General features: G+C 49.1%; 1 protein-coding gene across 9 annotated transcripts in view; it reads right to left on the bottom strand.

Moving 5' to 3' along the window:
* Positions 1-17,104, bottom strand: part of LDLRAD3 (low density lipoprotein receptor class A domain containing 3) — a 223,272-nt gene that overhangs the window by 87,915 nt on the left and 118,253 nt on the right. For all 9 annotated transcript variants that reach the window (XM_040638949.1, XM_040638954.1, XM_040638955.1 and 6 more), the window contains one exon: positions 15,395-15,529. In XM_040638949.1, coding sequence (XP_040494883.1) covers positions 15,395-15,529 — 135 coding nt within the window. The remainder of the gene's footprint in view (positions 1-15,394; positions 15,530-17,104) is intronic.

Genomic DNA, 17,104 nt, shown 5'->3' with positions numbered 1-17,104 from the left:
GGGACGCCCGGGTGTATGTGGCCATTCGATGGCATGTCCATACTTTTCCTACTCACGCTGTGCCACGGGCTGCAACGTCTGCACTCCAGCCTCGCCCCTGCGCTGCACCACCCGTCACTCCTCCCCCTCTCCTCCCAGAGTGAGGCGATGATCCCTCTCCCTCGCGGCACCTCTGGCTTCGGCAGCTCACTCACTTAGGCCAGCTCTATGGACCTCACGCCTCTAATTTGCTCCCATAAATCAATCCTCTCTTCCCTTGGCCACCGCTCTTCCGTCTGGATTGTTCCTCTAGTCGTCTATTCACTTCCTCCCATTGTGTATCCAGCAAATGGTTACTGAGTGCCAACGATGTGCTGGGCAGCGGGCACAGGACAGTGAATGCGAGAGGCACCTTGGCCTCGCTGCTGAAGGAGTCAAAGAGCGCACTGGTGTCTGGAGCTGGGCTGGTGGATTCAAATCTGACCTCTCACCTATCAGCTGACTGACCCAGAGCAAATGAACTAACCTCTCTGGGCCGCATTCTCCCCATTGATAAAATGTTGGTCATAGTTATGGCCTCATGGGGTTCTCACGGTTTAAATGGATGACACACACAGAGCGTTCAGAGAAGTGCCCGGCACACAGTAAACATGCACGGGACAGACCCCACTACCCACAACTATGGCGACAACTCTCATGACCTATGGAGTAAAAAATATTACTATTCTGGCGAAGGCGACTACACTGCCTTTATGAAGGCAAAGAATGTGGTATTATGAAGTCATCTGATGAGCAAGGATCTGACCACTTAAAAAAAAATGTTTGCTATATCATCACACAGCTTTGTCTTCTTTCTGAATATAAATCCCTAGAAGGCAAGGGCTGTCACATGCTACCTGTGAATTTGTCCCCAGACTAGAAATATAGCTGAGGGAGTCTAGGTAGTGTATTTATTAAAAGCAAAGCAGACAAGGGTACAGAGACAATTTCAATGGAGAAAGAACAGTCTTTGCAACAAAAGGGGGTGGGACAACTGGATATCCACAAGCAAAAGAATGAAGCCGGACCCCTCCCTCACACCACACATAAAAACGGACTCAAAATGCATCAGAGACCTAAATGTAAGAGCCAGGACTATAAAACTCTTAGGAAAAAAAGTAGGAATAAATCTTTGGCACCTTGGATTTAGACAGTGACGTATGAGATCTGATACCAAAAGCACAAACAAAAGAAAAAACACATGAATCGGACTTTACCAAAATTAAAAACTTCTGTGCAAAAAAAGACACCATTACGGCAGTGGAAAAGACAACCCATGGAATGGGAGAAAATATTTTCAAATTGTAGAACTGATAAAGGACTCATCAACCCTGTGGCCGGGCATATTTGCTGGGAAATAAGAGGATGGCTGAGAACAAACTCTGGGGACCCTGATACTGCAAAGTGTAAACAACGTACTTTTAATGAAAAATGATAAGGAACAAGGATGGAAGCAAAAAAAAAAAAAAAAAAAAAAAAAAAAAGACAAGAGCAGAACCAAGCTTAGTTGAGGATCCAGCAAATTAGTATAATTCCCTCTAGTTTTTGTTTCACGTTTCAGTTCATACTCCAGCTTTAAATATAGCCTGTGTTAAATATGACATGAAGCCATACTTTCACACCCTCTGTGCGAATTTTGCAATTCTAATAGAAAACACGCCATAAATTAGTCTGAGGTGACTTGTCTTTTCCAAATGTCTCGGAGTGTGATCGTCTAGAATGGATGATCAGTGACTCCAGAGACTTTTTTTTCCCCTCCCTTTTCTTCCAGATTCTCCCTCACCACTTTTGCTCTAAAAGATCACTCTTGCGACCAAAAGGCAAATCTCTGTTCTTGCTCTTGAATAATCAAAGAAATGTCCTCCAGACGAATCAAGATTTACACACAGCTGTTCACCCGGTGCCAGTCCGCAGAAATGGAGAGAACCACATAACGTAAGGGCCTTTCGTACTCAGTGATGCACTCCAGGTACCTAAGGTTTGGTCACATTTGCTGAGTGAACCAAGGCTGATGTGAGATTACTTCCGTTGTTTACCAGTAAGACAGCTTCTCCAAGGACGCAGCCGGAGAATCGTTATTATGGAGACGCTCTGGACAACAGAGGCCCCTCCACGAGCATCTCTGACTTGCCGGGAGCAGGTCTGCTCCACCCCCACCTATAGCTGAACATTCACCCTCTGGAATGTTCCATGGCTATTTCCACTTTTGTCAGGCCAGGAAGCAAGACGCCGGATGGAACGAAGCCTGTGGGCTGGCTCCTCGCAGGGAGGCAAGAAGGAAAAAAAAACTTGTGAGCTGGCAGAGGCCGAGCACCCTGGAGAGGTCATGTGATTCTTCTACATTTTGTGTTCCTCCAGAGAGGGAAAGGCTCGGGCCCGCGGCTACGCGGTGGTTGGTGATACAGGGGAGCTGCTGACCCACGGGGAATGGAAACCACACTTAGGAACACCGGCTCTAAGTGCCTGGCAGCCTTCTCTCACGTTTCTGTCCAGCCATCCTGGAGGCAGGACTTGTCCCCTTGGTGTTGAAGAGGCTCAGAGTGGTTAAGTCACTCGCCCAAAGCCACAGAGCTACTAGCTGGCAGAGCTGGTGCCTGACCCTATGGCAAGTCTGACCCCTTCCGTGTTGTACCACGAATACGTCTGATAGAGTCGCCAAGGGCGGTGACAGAGAGGTCTCGCTCCTAAAATTCACACCCAAAGCCTGATGGATTGTTTTCTTTTTTTTTCTTTTCTTTCTTTTTTCACTTTCTCCCATCTAATGTTCTCTGTCTTCTCTGTGCCTAGTGCAGGGCTGGCCAGGGAACATAAAGGTCCCCCAGGCTTCTGTGCATCAGGGATTAGGACTCAGCTTCTGGGAGAAGCACCTGACATACCTCCAGGGATCACACCTGAAGTGTGATCCCACTCGGGGGATGTGAGTGCAGGGTGACCAGGAATAGCTTCGTGTGACTGAAACCTGACATGGCAGTCGGGGGCCACAGGCTTTCTGGCCTACGTGTGCAACACCGTGTTCGAGAGCACACTCAGGAACACAAAGACCACGTGAAAGCTCTCTTAGGAACTGAGGGGTCCGGGGAAGGGTGTGGGCCAAACAGCGGCTCAAATCAATGGCTCGGGGGTTCCAATGAGCTATTGCTGCATAACAAATGATCCCCAACCTTAATGACTTTTATTATCTCTCACAATTTCTGTGGGTCGGGAATTCAGGAAAGGAGCAGGAGTTCTGGCTTGGGGTCTCACGTACGGTGGCTGCCCAAACACGGCTCTCTCTCCAAGGGCCTCCTCCATGGTCTCTCTGTGTACTTGGGCTTCCTTACAATATGGCAGCCTAAGGGCAGGTAGACTGTTTACATGGCAGCTGACGCTTTCAAGAGGGACTCTCCCGGAGAGCAAGAGGAAAGCTGCATTCCCTTTTCTTTCCTAGCTGTGGAAGTCACAGAGCATCACTTCTATGACACTCTCTTAGGCAAAATAGTCACAAATGCTGGCCCAGTGTCCAGGGGAAAGGACAGGGGCTCCAGTTCTTGATGAGAGGAATGGCAAAGAATTTGTGGACATACTTTAAAATGGCCACACTGTGGCTGGGAGAAAGAAAGAGAGAAGTAACTAGCCGTGGATAGCACGGAGATGTGTGTGCGGTGGGGAGGGAGGCACCGCGTGGTCACTTCCCCATATACACAGCATATTTCCAGAAGGGAAGCAGGCAGGCACTGGCAGACCAAAACAGTTGGAAAAATGAATAAATAAAACGTTCCGAGCCACAAGGGAGAGGCTGCCTAACAAATCAGCTAGTGAGGACAAAGCATCTGACCTTGGAGATTTCCTTAGATGCAAAGTGAGCCAGATCTGAGGGCCACTGGCTTCCGCGAGAAAAGCAAATGACAAGTCAGGTTCTTGTCAACTGAAGAATAACTACCGCCTTGATCAAACTCCAGGATCAAGGTAAAAGCTTGGCTCTCAAAGGGCCACACGACAGGTTTACAATAAATGAGCTCATGAAAGAAGAAACAAACATGTCAAGTGCCTCTCCAATTAGGCGTCTGGGACGGAGAGGAGCTGCCCCGGAATACTCAGGCTCGTTTGGTCGAGAGGCCCAGGAAGCAAAGCGCACGCTGAGCGTCCTCTCTCAGGCTGCGTGACTAATGCCACTCAGACGAATCTGGGGTCTCGTGGTGGCCAGGGCAAAAAAACCCGACAGGGCAGGCTACTGGCATAAAGCAGCCTCGAACTCCTGGCTCAGTTGACAAGCGTCTGTGGCAGACACAGGCTCATCATTCCCCAGCAAGCACCCATTCTCTCCTCTTCTGCCTCTCAGGACATCTACTCCTGAATTTTAGCTGGACAGATGAGCACCCCCAATGATAACGAACACAGGGCCCAGCCTCTTGTGCAGCTTGGTGCGGGCAGCTGACGGCACGGAGGTCACTGGATTATGAATAAAGATGAAATGGCCCGTCCTGGTTTTCTCCTTCTTTCCTTCTTTCCGATGTCTGGGAATTCGTGGCCGTTGGAGCAGCTTCAGGAGTGCTGAGGAGGGGAGAGTGCCTGCTGGCCCAGACTGCTCCCGTCTGGGGTGTAATATGTGGGAGATTTCATCTTCGTTAAGGCATGGAGTCCCTGACTATCGCAAGTCTTCCAAACTAAGAACCTCACGTTGGAAAAATCAGGGAAGAAAAACACTTGATGCAGATCCTAAAGGTCCCAAAGGATTTGTGTGTTTCCCTCTTTTCTCTGCCTCTCCCATCTTCCCGTTCCCTCCTGCTTGTGTGAGTACGAAACGTATGCCTTCCATGACTCAGGGAATGGCTGACACTGACTGTCACCTGTGGTCCACGCGAGTCAGCTCATGTGGAAGGGAAGGTTTACTCTGGGGGACAGAGGCCTTGGGCCTCATGGAAGCCAGGGCAGAGAACTGGGGGGCCATCCAGATTAAGCCAATACTAAGAGAAGGAGATATCCTTCTCTTTCTGGGGGGCTGCCACCTGTGGCCTCTAATGTCCTCCAGGCAGACGTGTACCGCCTACTCTGAATTCTGCCCTTCCCAGCTGTGGCTTCCATGTGGCCGTGCCCTGTCCTTCCATGTTTGCTCAGCCTCTTAAGGCTGACTCAGCCCTGAGCGTGTGAGTTTGAGGGAGACATTCCGATTTGCTGCTGGCCAGCCCATGAACCGACTGGCCTTGAATCATGTGTCCATGCCTCATTGGGTCCACAGTGGCTTAGGTGGTTAGGAACAGCCTTGGAGCATGGAGGGCTGGTCCTTCCAAAGGTCGTGAGTGGAGTACAGAGTCGGGAAGGAGCTGAGGTCAGGGCAGCTAATACAACGTATCTAATATATGTTGGTATCCAAAATACAGAGCACATTAATTCATACTCTCCAAGGCAGGGTTAAAGCAACGTTCTTCAAGTTGGTAGTGTTGGTCAAAGGGGTGGCTGTGCACTCCTGACCTTTCTCTCAACTGAAAGTTAGTACTAGAGAACAGACCTGCTCCTAGGAATTCTCTTGACTTCTCACAACACCTAGCAGAGTGCTTGCTGCCAAAGACCTTCAATAAAAGCTGACTACCGATGCAAATTTGAGCAGCTCACGTGATTACAGAAGGGACAAGATCTCAAGGAAGAGAACTCACAGAAGGAGAACATGGCTGTGTCATTTTGTGGCATTCTAGAATCACAGATTCACCAGACTGCTGAGTTTTCAGACAGCAGCAAGGAGGAAATGAGAACGAGGTCCTCCAGGAGGATCTGGGAGAATGGGACAAGATATTTGCAACATCAGGGCACATTTCCACTTTTCACAGGCCAGAGTTCTCAGATAGCCAGACTGGGACCAAAAAAGAAAGATAATCACAGGACTGTATAACCCAAGAAGGACACTCAAGCTATTAGTCAGGGGTAGGGGATGGCGAGTATCCAGCCCGTGGTCATCGACCCTCCCAAAGAATGCTCATCCTGGGGAATGCACAGAATCTATATTCCACAGTCTCATTTAGACTAGTTTCCCCAAGTCTCGATTAGACTTCTGCTTGGTGGGATTGCATAGCCCAAGAAGAGCCACAAAGAATCAGAATTCTCATTGTATGCAATGATAATCGGCCCCTCCTATGAATCCCCTTACCAGGGTTGAGCATCTCATTTCCCCTGATTTTCTTCCTCTGGCTTCACCTTCCAAGGGAAGCATGCAGGGAGTGGGTCTCCATGGGCCAGCTCCAACTCACCCTGACAGCTTTCTGCCCTGCCATGCACCCCCATCCCCCACACATACATACGCACACTTTGCTCCCGCCCTACCCTCTGGCTGGATGCCCAGCCTCCCGCTTGTTTCTGGGTCCATTTTTATTTATCCTTAAAGACTAGGCAGAGACTTCTCTTCTCTGAAGTCCTGCCACACTCCCCTAGGGAAACTGTCATTTCTCACTGTCCCAGTCATGCTACTCGGTCCTCTCCTACAGCATTTATCACACTTTCCGATAATTACCTGCAGGGCATTCTGTTTCTCCCTTGCAGACTGGGAGCAATTTTAATCTGATCTAGCTGTGTGTTTCTTCCAGAACCTGGGTGGGGCCGGGCAACAGGAGGCACTCTGCCAATGGTTTGTGGGCATGAGTATCAGGAAGAGTTAGGAAAGTAGTAAGATGCTGGGGGAAGGGGGGACAGGGAACTGAGGGCCACAAGCTGTCCACGGACGGGACAGATAAATGTCACCTGCATAATCAAGCAGCGGCTCCGAAAACTCGAAAGCAGACTTGCAGAGAGGCAGTAAGCCCTACACGGGGTCCACTGCCTCAGGTGTCCAGGCTGGACGTCCCACGTGCCAAGGAGAGGGAGGGACAGGTGGACAGACGGAGGCGGAAGCCAGGAGAGCCAAGAGAAGGGAGACGTGCGTGATCAATGGGGGAGAGCTGAAAGAAACAGCTCTGAAGATGACCATGGGGGCTGCGAGATAAGGAAGCAATTACGATCTCGAGAGGATCATTCCGACTTGCTTCTCGATGAGGGGCAGTTCAGACAGCCTCAAGCTCCTGCTGCAGTGGTTCGAGGAAAGGCAGCTTCCGTGATGCAACCACTCAATTATGAAGAAGAAAACCGCACCGGTACCGGGAGGCAGCAATCAATGTCTCCCACCCTCCTTCAGTTTCTTCCAACAAAGTCAGCATTTCTGCCTTTCCTCACCCAGCTGGGCTCTCGAACTCTCAAATTAAAAGTGGAAAAAAGGCCCCCGCAATCCTGCCATTAATAATACCTCCAGCAGCTGTATTCTAAGCAAAGCCAAATGAGTTCTGTGGTGCCGGTTCCTTCCCAGGGCCTCTCTAATGTAACTCTTGGCATCACTTGGCCACAAATTCTGTAGTCGATACGGACTACCCCTCAAATCTGAAGTTGCGACATTTTGGGTTGGATCTCCTAAACCCAGACTACTATTTTTTTTTTTAGGTATAGAAAGGTCTTTTCCATTCATACTTGAAAAATTATAATAAAAACTAGTATTCTCCCATCTCATGCCCTCCATGATTTCTCCAGAAACGCTCTTTGGCTGCTTAGTCACTTGGTTTTATCTTGCTGCATGCCCTCGGCTCTCCGGCATTCTTCCAGGTGTTTATTTGAGAGGGTAGGCTAGGACGCAATCACCGACCCTAATTCTCCCTTCCTGGGGCTAGACATCTATTCACTGGAAGCCTGGGCTCCGGCTCTCCACCGAGGCAATCGCTGGCGCATTTAGGTTGGCTGGGGCACTGGGACCGGCCGGGGAGAGATGGCTACAAGTGCAACGGTCCTCAGGTCCCTGGAAGCAGAGGGGTGGATGATCTTGGTCACACACCTGGACGGGTGCTGACTCAGACCCCAGCTCCAGCACCGCTGTGGAGACAGGGTTAATGAGGCCTGCCCCCCAAGCCCGGGAAACGAGCATCTCTAAATATAAGCTGGGAGACGTCCGCTTCACCAAGAGCGGCTCTGCCACCCTGAAGACAGGGAGAGCAGCACCTCTCCTCCCCGCCCACCCCCAGAGGATTCATTCTCGACTACCATCCCCTCCACACGCCACAGGCTTTCACTCCTCTCTCAGCCCTGGTGCTCCGGTCACTTCCCAGCACTTCCCGTCCCCTTGTTTGCATTTCCACCGCGACACTCGGCGCACAGCTGGGCCCTGCCCGAGTGCGGCTTCTTGGGGGCTGGAGGAGTTTGCTAGGGCTGCTGTGAACCCAGCACCACATACCAGCTGACTTCAACGACAGAAATTTACTGTCTCACCGTTCTGGAGGCTGGATGTTGGCGGGCTTGGCTCCTTCTCAGGGCCCGAGGAAGACTGTGCTATGCCTCTCCCGTAACCGTGGCTGGCTTGCTGGCAGTCTTCGGAGCTCTTTGGCTCATAGACGTGTTACCCCTTCGTGTTCACATGGCGTTTGTGTCTGTGTCCAAATGTGTCCTTTTTATAAGGGCACCAGTCGGACTGGATTAGAGGCCCACCTGACTCCAGTAGGACCTCATCTTAACTAGTCACATCTGCAATGACCCTATTTCCAAATAAGGTCACATCCTGAGGCACTGGGGTTTAGGACTTCAATGTATGAATTTTGGAGGAGAACACAATTCAAGAGAGGCCAAGACCATTACTGTTTCCTCTGCATACAGCTCAAGGCCTGGCACGTGGAGCCACCCCATTACCTGCCCACTGACAAAACACCAGTAAGGATTGCTTGTTGGCTCTCTCTCTGTCCCTCCCTCCTTCAATCTCTCTCTCTCTCCCCCCGCCCCCCCCCCCACACGCTTCTACAGAAGAAACAGGACAAAGCTGTCACTGTTAGCTTCTGGGGAGGTGCCAAACCTCACGACCAGCTTTCCAAATCCTCCTTGAGCGTTATCACCAGGATACAGCAGGCAAGATAAAGAAACTGCAACCCAATTGCCAAAATACTCAATTAACTATCTTGGCATTGGTGGCTTTTTTAGAAATGCTTAACTCTCCAGCATTTCTCATGGAGTGGGAAGGGGGACAGGCATCATTAGTCTTTCCTACTGAAAGGAAAACCTGAGTACAAAAAGAGGGAATACAGGCCAGCCTTCTTCTGCAGCCTCCCCCCATGAGCTCACAGGACCAAGGGCTGGGTGTGCACGGACCACCTGGAGTTCCTGGTTCCCAGGCGAGTGATAACCAGATGGCAGTGTCACAAGGTGACGTGAAGAATGTTCATTTGTTCCCATCCTGGCTTCATCATGTACTCGCTACACGGACAGCAGAACCAGGAACCTGTGTGCTCCTCGAGCTCTTCATCTAGAAATGGGGATCGTTTTCTGGGAGAGGACCTTCTCTCACAGGAATTTTGTGGGACTGGCTAGGAACATACAGGTACACTGCTCAGACTGGTACCTGCCATTTACTTGGTGCACGGAGGGCTGGCTACCCACATATATATGTATCTGCTCTATGCCTCATGTCCTTTCCCAGGCCCGACCCTCTCACCGTCACCTGAGCCTTCAGAAGCTCTCTGTGTTAACAGCAATCAGAATTGGGACCCACTTAAGAGGTATTCGTTTTATTAGGTACTTATTACTGTATAATAAATTACTCCAGAATGTATAGGCTTAAAAAACCAAACCTGTATTACCTGCCAGTTTCCGTGGGTCCAAATCCCAGGAGTGGCTTAGCTCTGGCTCCAGACCTCTTACGACGTTATGATCAAGGTACGTATCAGGGACACAGACAGCTCAAGGCTGGGCCAGGGGAGGAGGCTTTGCCAAGCTCCTTCAGGCAGCGCCTGACAGGTCTCAGGTCCTCGCTGGCTTTTGATCAGAGCCCTACCTGGTTCCTCGCCTCGGGAGCCTCTCCACGAGGCAGCTCGCAATATGGCAGCCGACTTCTATCTGCATACGCAGGAGAGAGTAAGCAAAACAGACGCCGAAGTCTTTTCTAATCTAATCTTGCAAGTAGCAATCAAAGGAGCTGTTACTTTCTTTCCTAAAACTGAGTCGCCATCTCTACACCCATGCTCACAGCAGCCAAAAGGTGGAAGCAACTTAAATGTCCACCAGCGGGTGGAAGGATAAAGAAAATGTGGTATAGACGTACGATGGAGTATCCTTCAGCCTCAGTTAAAAGGGAAGGAGAATCCTGACACACGCTACAGCATGCATGAACCTCGAGGGCATTCCGTTAAGCGAGCGAAGCCAGTCACAAAATGACAAATACTGTTCGATTCCACTTATATGCGTTACCTAGAGCAGTCAAATTCATAGAAACAGAAAGCTGAATGGTGGTCGTCAGGGCTTGGAGCGGAGAACAGGGAGCTGTTTAATGGGGACAGAGTTTCAGTTTTGCAAGATAAAAAAGTTCTGGAGATGGGTTGCACAGCAGTGTGACTATACGTAACACCACTGAACTACACACTTAAAAATGGGTAAGGTGGTCAATTAACATCAGGTGTATTTTGCCGCAATTGAAAAAAACAACATGCAAGTCACAAGGTCTAGAGCACATTCAAAGGATGGGACTCTACCAGGATGTGAACCCCAGGGGGTAAGGATCCTTGCAGGATGCCTACCGCATTCAGTCATTTATCCAAGGTTGAAAAGAATCGATCTGTTCAGTTAGGATTGAATCCAGCATATTGGAGGCTACCTGAGTGCTGGCCACACCCTCCATCTGCCCAGCAGGACCTGCTGGCTCTCACATGTGTTCCTAAGAAACGGAAAAGCCACATGCAAGCCTGCTTTTGGAGTTACCTGGTAAACAGGCTGTGTTTCCAATCAATGAACCCCCAATTAAAAATCCATTCCACCACAGTGTTCTTTGGTCTCTATGACATCCCGGATGGAATAGAAAAGTATGGTAATGGTTGCACTCTCACGGTCCACTCCCACTTCCAAGCCCTGACAGTCTATTGTTAGTTTTAAAGGCCACGGATAAAGAAGGGAACTAAATCGGGATGAGCAAGAAGGGGAGGAGAGGCGCACATAGCTGGTATCTCTAAAGTGGAGACATTGCCTTTTCATACCCTCATCCAGCCGGAAGAAAAGTATTTCAAGCACCCTATTTCCTGTCTTTGGGCCAGTTCTCTCCACTCCATCCAAATAAACATTATAAAATGTCATTTTCTTTTCCCACATCAAGTGAAAGCAAAGACGCATTTTTCAAGGGCTGGGAGACCAGCAGAAGCAGATCGGATATTGTCTGATTAAAGGAGCTCGTGGGCAAAAGGTGCTCGGCGCAGTGTCTGCTGCATGGTAAGACTCGATCACTGTTCGCCGTTATGAGGACGACAACGGGCCAAACCCTGCACTGGATAAGACCACGTTCTGTCTAGTCAAGATGCCTCTGAAATTCTTCAGGAAGATACTGCATGAAGCTCAGTCTCTCAAGGCCCAGTACGAGTCAGGTTTGCCCCCAGCACCAGTACACTGGTATTCCTTTGTTCAAGCACCAAAATTAGGAGCCAGTCTGCATTTAGAAGCTACACGACAGGGGCGCCTGGGTAGCGCAGTCGTTAAAGCGTCTGCCTTCAGCTCAGGGCGTGATCCCGGCGTTCCGGGATCGAGTCCCACATCGGGCTCCTCCGCTGGGAGCCTGCTTCTTCCTCTCCCACTCCCCCTGCTTGTGTTCCCTCTCGCGCTGGCTGTCTCTATCTCTGTCAAATAAATAAAATCTTTAAAAAAAAAAAAAAAAAAAAGAAGCTACACGACAGAGAAAAGCATACCCTCTGGTACTAGAATCATACCCCGAGCAGGAGGATGCTCACGTCGTAGGAGGAATGCGGCACGGCAGACTGGCCAAGGGGCCAGCAGGTCCGGATCCTCATGTCATTCTCACTGCAGGGCACATCCCCCTTGAGGGAATGCCAGAATCATCTACTCTATTTAAACGACAGCAAAATACTGATTATTTTAATAGATTGTGTATACTTGAACTTGCATAACTTAAACACATACACACTATTATACCACATAAGGTACAAATGAAACACAGCTTCCTGGGGCTCCTGGGTGGCTCAGTCGGTTAAGCGCCTGACTCCTGATTTCAGCTCAGGTCATGATCTCAGAGCTGTGAGATCGAGCCCTGCATCAGGCTCCACGCTGAGCGTGGAGTCGGCTTGAGAGTTTCTCTCCCCTTCCCTTTGCCCCTCCCCCCTGCTCACGCTCCCATGCTCACACACACCCTCTCTCTCTCTCTCAAAAAATAAATAAATAGGGGCGCCTGGGTGGCACAGCGGTTAAGCGTCTGCCTTCGGCTCAGGGCGTGATCCCGGCGTTGTGGGATCGAGCCCCACATCAGGCTCCTCCGCTATGAGCCTGCTTCTTCCTCTCCCACTCCCCCTGCTTGTGTTCCCTCTCTCGCTGGCTATCTCTATCTCTGTCAAATAAATAAATAAAATCTTTAAAAAAAAACAAAAATAAAATAAATAAATAAATAAATAACCACAGCTTCCTAACCTAACACCCTACAGAGAAATCTTTTCTAGTATACAGCACTTACTGAATGGACTCTGTGCAGGGCCCCGTGCTACTAGGTAGGATCTGTGGAATTCGAGGGGGGAAAAAGGCACACTTCCTGTTCTCTGGCAGCTAGCAACAGTGCCTTTCCACAATGGTCACCCTTGCTCAGAGGCTGTCATACTAAATGGCACCTGACAGCTGTCACCCATGCCCTGAGGGGACTTGTTTTCGGAGAGCTTACTTTCTACAGGCGTGTCATTTGGGTACAGAAGGCACAAAGCTGAGATTCTAAGGGAAGCTGCTCCAAGTTACGTATTTGCCAAGAGCTGGGCTTCGCGTGCATGTGTCCACCACTGACCTACCCAACACCTCATGTTTATAATACAAGAGTATGATGCAGAGGAAGAGAAAGAGCTGGACTTAGAAATACAAACTTCAACCAGCCATCGGAGAGATGGTTCTTAAGGGCGAGGAAAAATCTGCTTCGGCAAAATGCAGGGACAAGCACGTGGAGGGTAGGGGGATGCTGCCAAAACCATCAGGACAAATTCCCTACCCTCCACGTTTTAGACGTAGGGGTTGGTGAGTCTAGGATGCAGGAACACATAACAAACTCTAAGAAACAGTACTTACAGCAAATGTCCCTCCATCCCTCCTATCTATGCTAATACCTCCTTGACTTTGGGACGGCTCCTCCCCTACTTGATATCCATCACTGCTGATGGCAGATGCCAGAGGAGCTATACTGGCATATGTTTTGGTTTATAAAAATCTGACTCTGCGTGAAGGCTAGACACACCTTATTGTTCGATGAGCAGTTTAAAAACTACCAGGCAAGGGGTGCCCACGTGGCTCAGTTGGTTGAGGGTCTGACTCTTGGTTTCGGCTCAGGTCACGACCTCAGGGTCGTAAGATCAAGCCCTGCATTAGGCTCTGTGCTGAGCCTGGAGCCTGCTTGGGATTCTCTCTCTCCTTCTCTCTCCGCCCCTCCCCACTTGTGCACTGTCTCTCTCTCTCTCCCTCTCTTAAAATAAAAGGGGGGGCACACCTGGGTGGCTCAGTCAGTTAAGCATTCGACTCTTGATTTCAGCTCAGGTCATGATCTCAGGGTTGTGAGATCAGGCCCTGCATCTGGCTCCACACTGTGTGTGGAGCCTGCCTGAGATTCTCTCTCACCCACTCCCTCTACCCTCATGCCCGGTCACTTGTGCACACTCTCTTTCTCTCTAAAAAAGCAAAATAGTAATAATAATAATAAAAATTTTTAAAAATCCCAGGCAAATGGCAAGATTAGAAACCTCTCTAAAGTTAGTATAAAACAGTAGTTCTCAGAATTACTGTATATTTCAACCACTTGGAGGACTCATTAAAACACAGACTGCTGAGTCCACTTCCCAGGTTGATTCTGTTGGTCCGGGATGCAGCTTGAGCTCTGTATTTCCAAAGAGTTCCCACATGATTCTGGTGATACTGGTCTCAGGATTATACTTTGAGAATCACCAGTGAAGGGAAAACTCAAAGAGAAGATTTTCCAGATGAGAGGATAATCAGAAGTTAATTCTACCCAAGACTCACCTCCCAGAGCTCTTCTCTGCACAAATTTTGGCAAAATCTATGTTAGTAAACATTTTGTCTTTTTTTCTCTGTGGACCTTAGGCATACAGACTTGGACTGGTCATAATCCTTGATGTGTGACCTACCCTCACCAGTGGCCTACACACGACTCATTCATTCATTCATTCATTCATTCATTCATTCATTCATTTTTAATAACATAATAAACATCAGCCAAAATAAAGGCTAGGACTGTGAAAAGGACCTACTTGTAACTTCACGGAACTTATTCCACCCAACCTGCCTCCCAATGTATGAGCGACCCAGTTAGCCCCCTTTCTCTTGCTTTTCTGGTTTACAATTTTATTCAAACTATAAACTGTGGTTCACACGGCAGAATACCGAATAACAGTCCAAACAAATGAACTCTACCAACAAACAATAATGTGGGTGAATCACAGCAATAGGATATTAAGTGAAAAAAGTAGTGACGGCAAACAGATCATACCAGTTTACAACATTAGAAATGTATATTTTTTACGATACCTTAATATTGATAAACATTTTTAAATCTTTATATATTTTTTTAATCACTGAAAAAATACGTGTTTACCAGAAGAGTCAATGAGTAAAGAAAAGTGCCCGATCAGTTTTAACAGAGGAGGATATGACCCCGCTGTATCCTTCTGGGCTCCCTAAAAAGCTCACTTTCCCATCCCCCCAACCGCATCCCTTCAGATTCCATAAAATTACCCTGAGCTCAAGAGTCCTGATAGGAGCAGGCAATTCACACGAGAGGAACAAAGTAGTAAACAAACACACGGGGGAAATGTTGACTCTGCTCATAATCAGAGCAATGCACATTAAAGCATTCGGGGAGCTCTCATTCTATGACTACTAAATTAGCAAAAATGGAAAAAACAGAACAGCAGCGAATACCCGGGATGCGAAGGTGAAACTGACAAGCACAGACAACGCTAGCACCCGGGTAAAGAAAAAATTGTTTCCAACAGCTGCGTGTGGCAGTGTAAGCCATGAACTGTGCAGATGTCCCACTCTGCAGAATTTATCCTGAAGAAGTAATGCAAGACAAACAATCCAGGTGGACCCCAACGATGCAACAATTTAGAAAACCACGGTGGAGCATCCTGACCGGCTGGGGCGAATTACAGTTTTGAAGAGAAAACGTGTATGTGATATTTCATACAGGAGGAATACGAAATGCAAAATGGTAGGTGCCTCACAGGTAAAAGCAAGGGTACGGGGGCTGCAAGGTAAAGTGCAAACATTAATGTGGCTATTGTATTTGGAGGGGGTATGGGTGCTGTTTTCTTCCTTTCGGTGTTACTGGGTGTGGTGATGCAATTCTTTTTTTAAAGCTTTGGAGGCTTCCTACCTTGCGAGCTTTCACAGCTCTCCTCGTCACTGTTGTCTTGACAGTTATTTTGCCCATCGCAAATGAAGCTCTTGTCAATGCAGAGGCCGTTCTTGCAGTGGTAGCGCGCAGTGGAGCAAAGCAGAGGGTTCGCCGCTGTGAAGGGAAAACAGAGCAGGTCACCAGGGAGGCCAGCAGGGCCCATGGAACCAGGCAGTGCCCTGCTCAGGAAGCAGTGAGCTCATCTTCTAAGATGGCTGACTCAAAGACCATCCTGGGAAACTGGCCAGCCAATGACTAGGACAGGATAAGACCTACCCTGCCCCATTCTAAAAGCTCCTTCCCCCAAGTCACCAGGCGGTACCCTGTAACCACACCAATGTGGCCGGAAGGCAATGCCTCAGTCCACATGGTTAACCTCCAGGCGGGCTAGCTGCCTCTGAAGGTCCTGGGGCAAAACCTGAATCTCCTGGGAGAGTCACGAATGAAATGGTTGGTAGCATAAGACACACAGAGAAGCAAGCCAGAAGGAGGAGCTGAGTTGGGGAATCCGTGAACCTCTGCTACCCAGGGAGTGACGGCATGATCTGGTCCAAGAGCTGTATTGGATTCTTCTGGTTCTATAACTATAGACCGGCCTCTTAATCCCTCATGTATCTTTATGGCTCACCACAGTAAACTCGGTGGTCTCCATTTCTTTGCAATCAAAGAGGCCCATTAACCTACTCGGTCAGCCTGAGCGGCACCCCTGTGAGGCTCCCTGTTCTAGGCACTTTCAGAACCTCAAAAGAAATGACGGGTATGGTCCCTCCCCTCAAGGAAGAGAGTGGCAACTGGCCAGTGTGAGGTCAACGCAAAGCTACCTAACAACACACAAGCAAATCTCCACAGAAGATCAGGATTTCCACAGCACAATTTACCTTGTTCCCCTGTTCCCTGCAGTGCAATTCAAACGAGGCTCATTCCAGGGCTCTAGTTTCAATAAATGAAGTAGCGAAGTAGAAATCAGTCCAATCCCAGCTCTGCCGCTTATGAGCTGTGTAATCCTGCATAAATTACTTCGTGTCTTTGAACCTTGGTCTCTTTGCCTGTAGATGGGACAGGCTACATAAGTTGTGGGGCCCAGTGCAAACAGAAAATGTGGGTTCAGCTCTTCAAAAATTAAAAATTCAAGAAGGGCATAAAATCAGGCATGGCGCCCTTCCAAAGCTGAGCCTGGGCCCTGTGTAACTGTGCAGGTGACAGGCCCATGAAGCCAGCCCTGCTCAGAGCATTAATTTGCCCATCAAATGAGATGACATGTGAGCAAATGTGCAGTGCAAAATCTGACTCGCAGCACATGCTCAGGGAATGTTCGACACGCTCCCCTATCACGTTTGTCTGGGTCCCACGAGCGTGGCCCTCCCTGCAGAGACAATACTGGCGATGATGAGGAGGGCACATACTGGATGTCAGGGAATGGACTGAGCCCACACCTGCATTACACGTGGCGGGAAGAGCACCAGATCGGGGTGCCAGGCCCAGCACAGAGATTGCGATGCGATCAGGGGCAAGTCAGCTGTGGTGTCCCTCGGTGGACCTTAACTGCAAGATGGCATTTGTAATACATCTTTCCCACACGCTTCACTGAGCTATTGTTAAAATGCACACAGATCAAGGCTGCAAGGGCTGAAGACTTCACAGGGCTTCATAAACCCGAAGGACTGCAGAGGTTTTTGGTTTTGTTTTGTT

The sequence above is a fragment of the Ursus maritimus genome, unplaced genomic scaffold, assembly GCF_017311325.1.
Source record: "Ursus maritimus isolate PB19 unplaced genomic scaffold, ASM1731132v1 scaffold_23, whole genome shotgun sequence".
In the NCBI taxonomy this organism is placed as follows: Eukaryota; Metazoa; Chordata; class Mammalia; order Carnivora; family Ursidae; genus Ursus; species Ursus maritimus.
Note: the sequence above shows the minus strand (reverse complement) of the source record. Positions and strands in the feature narration are given on the sequence as shown.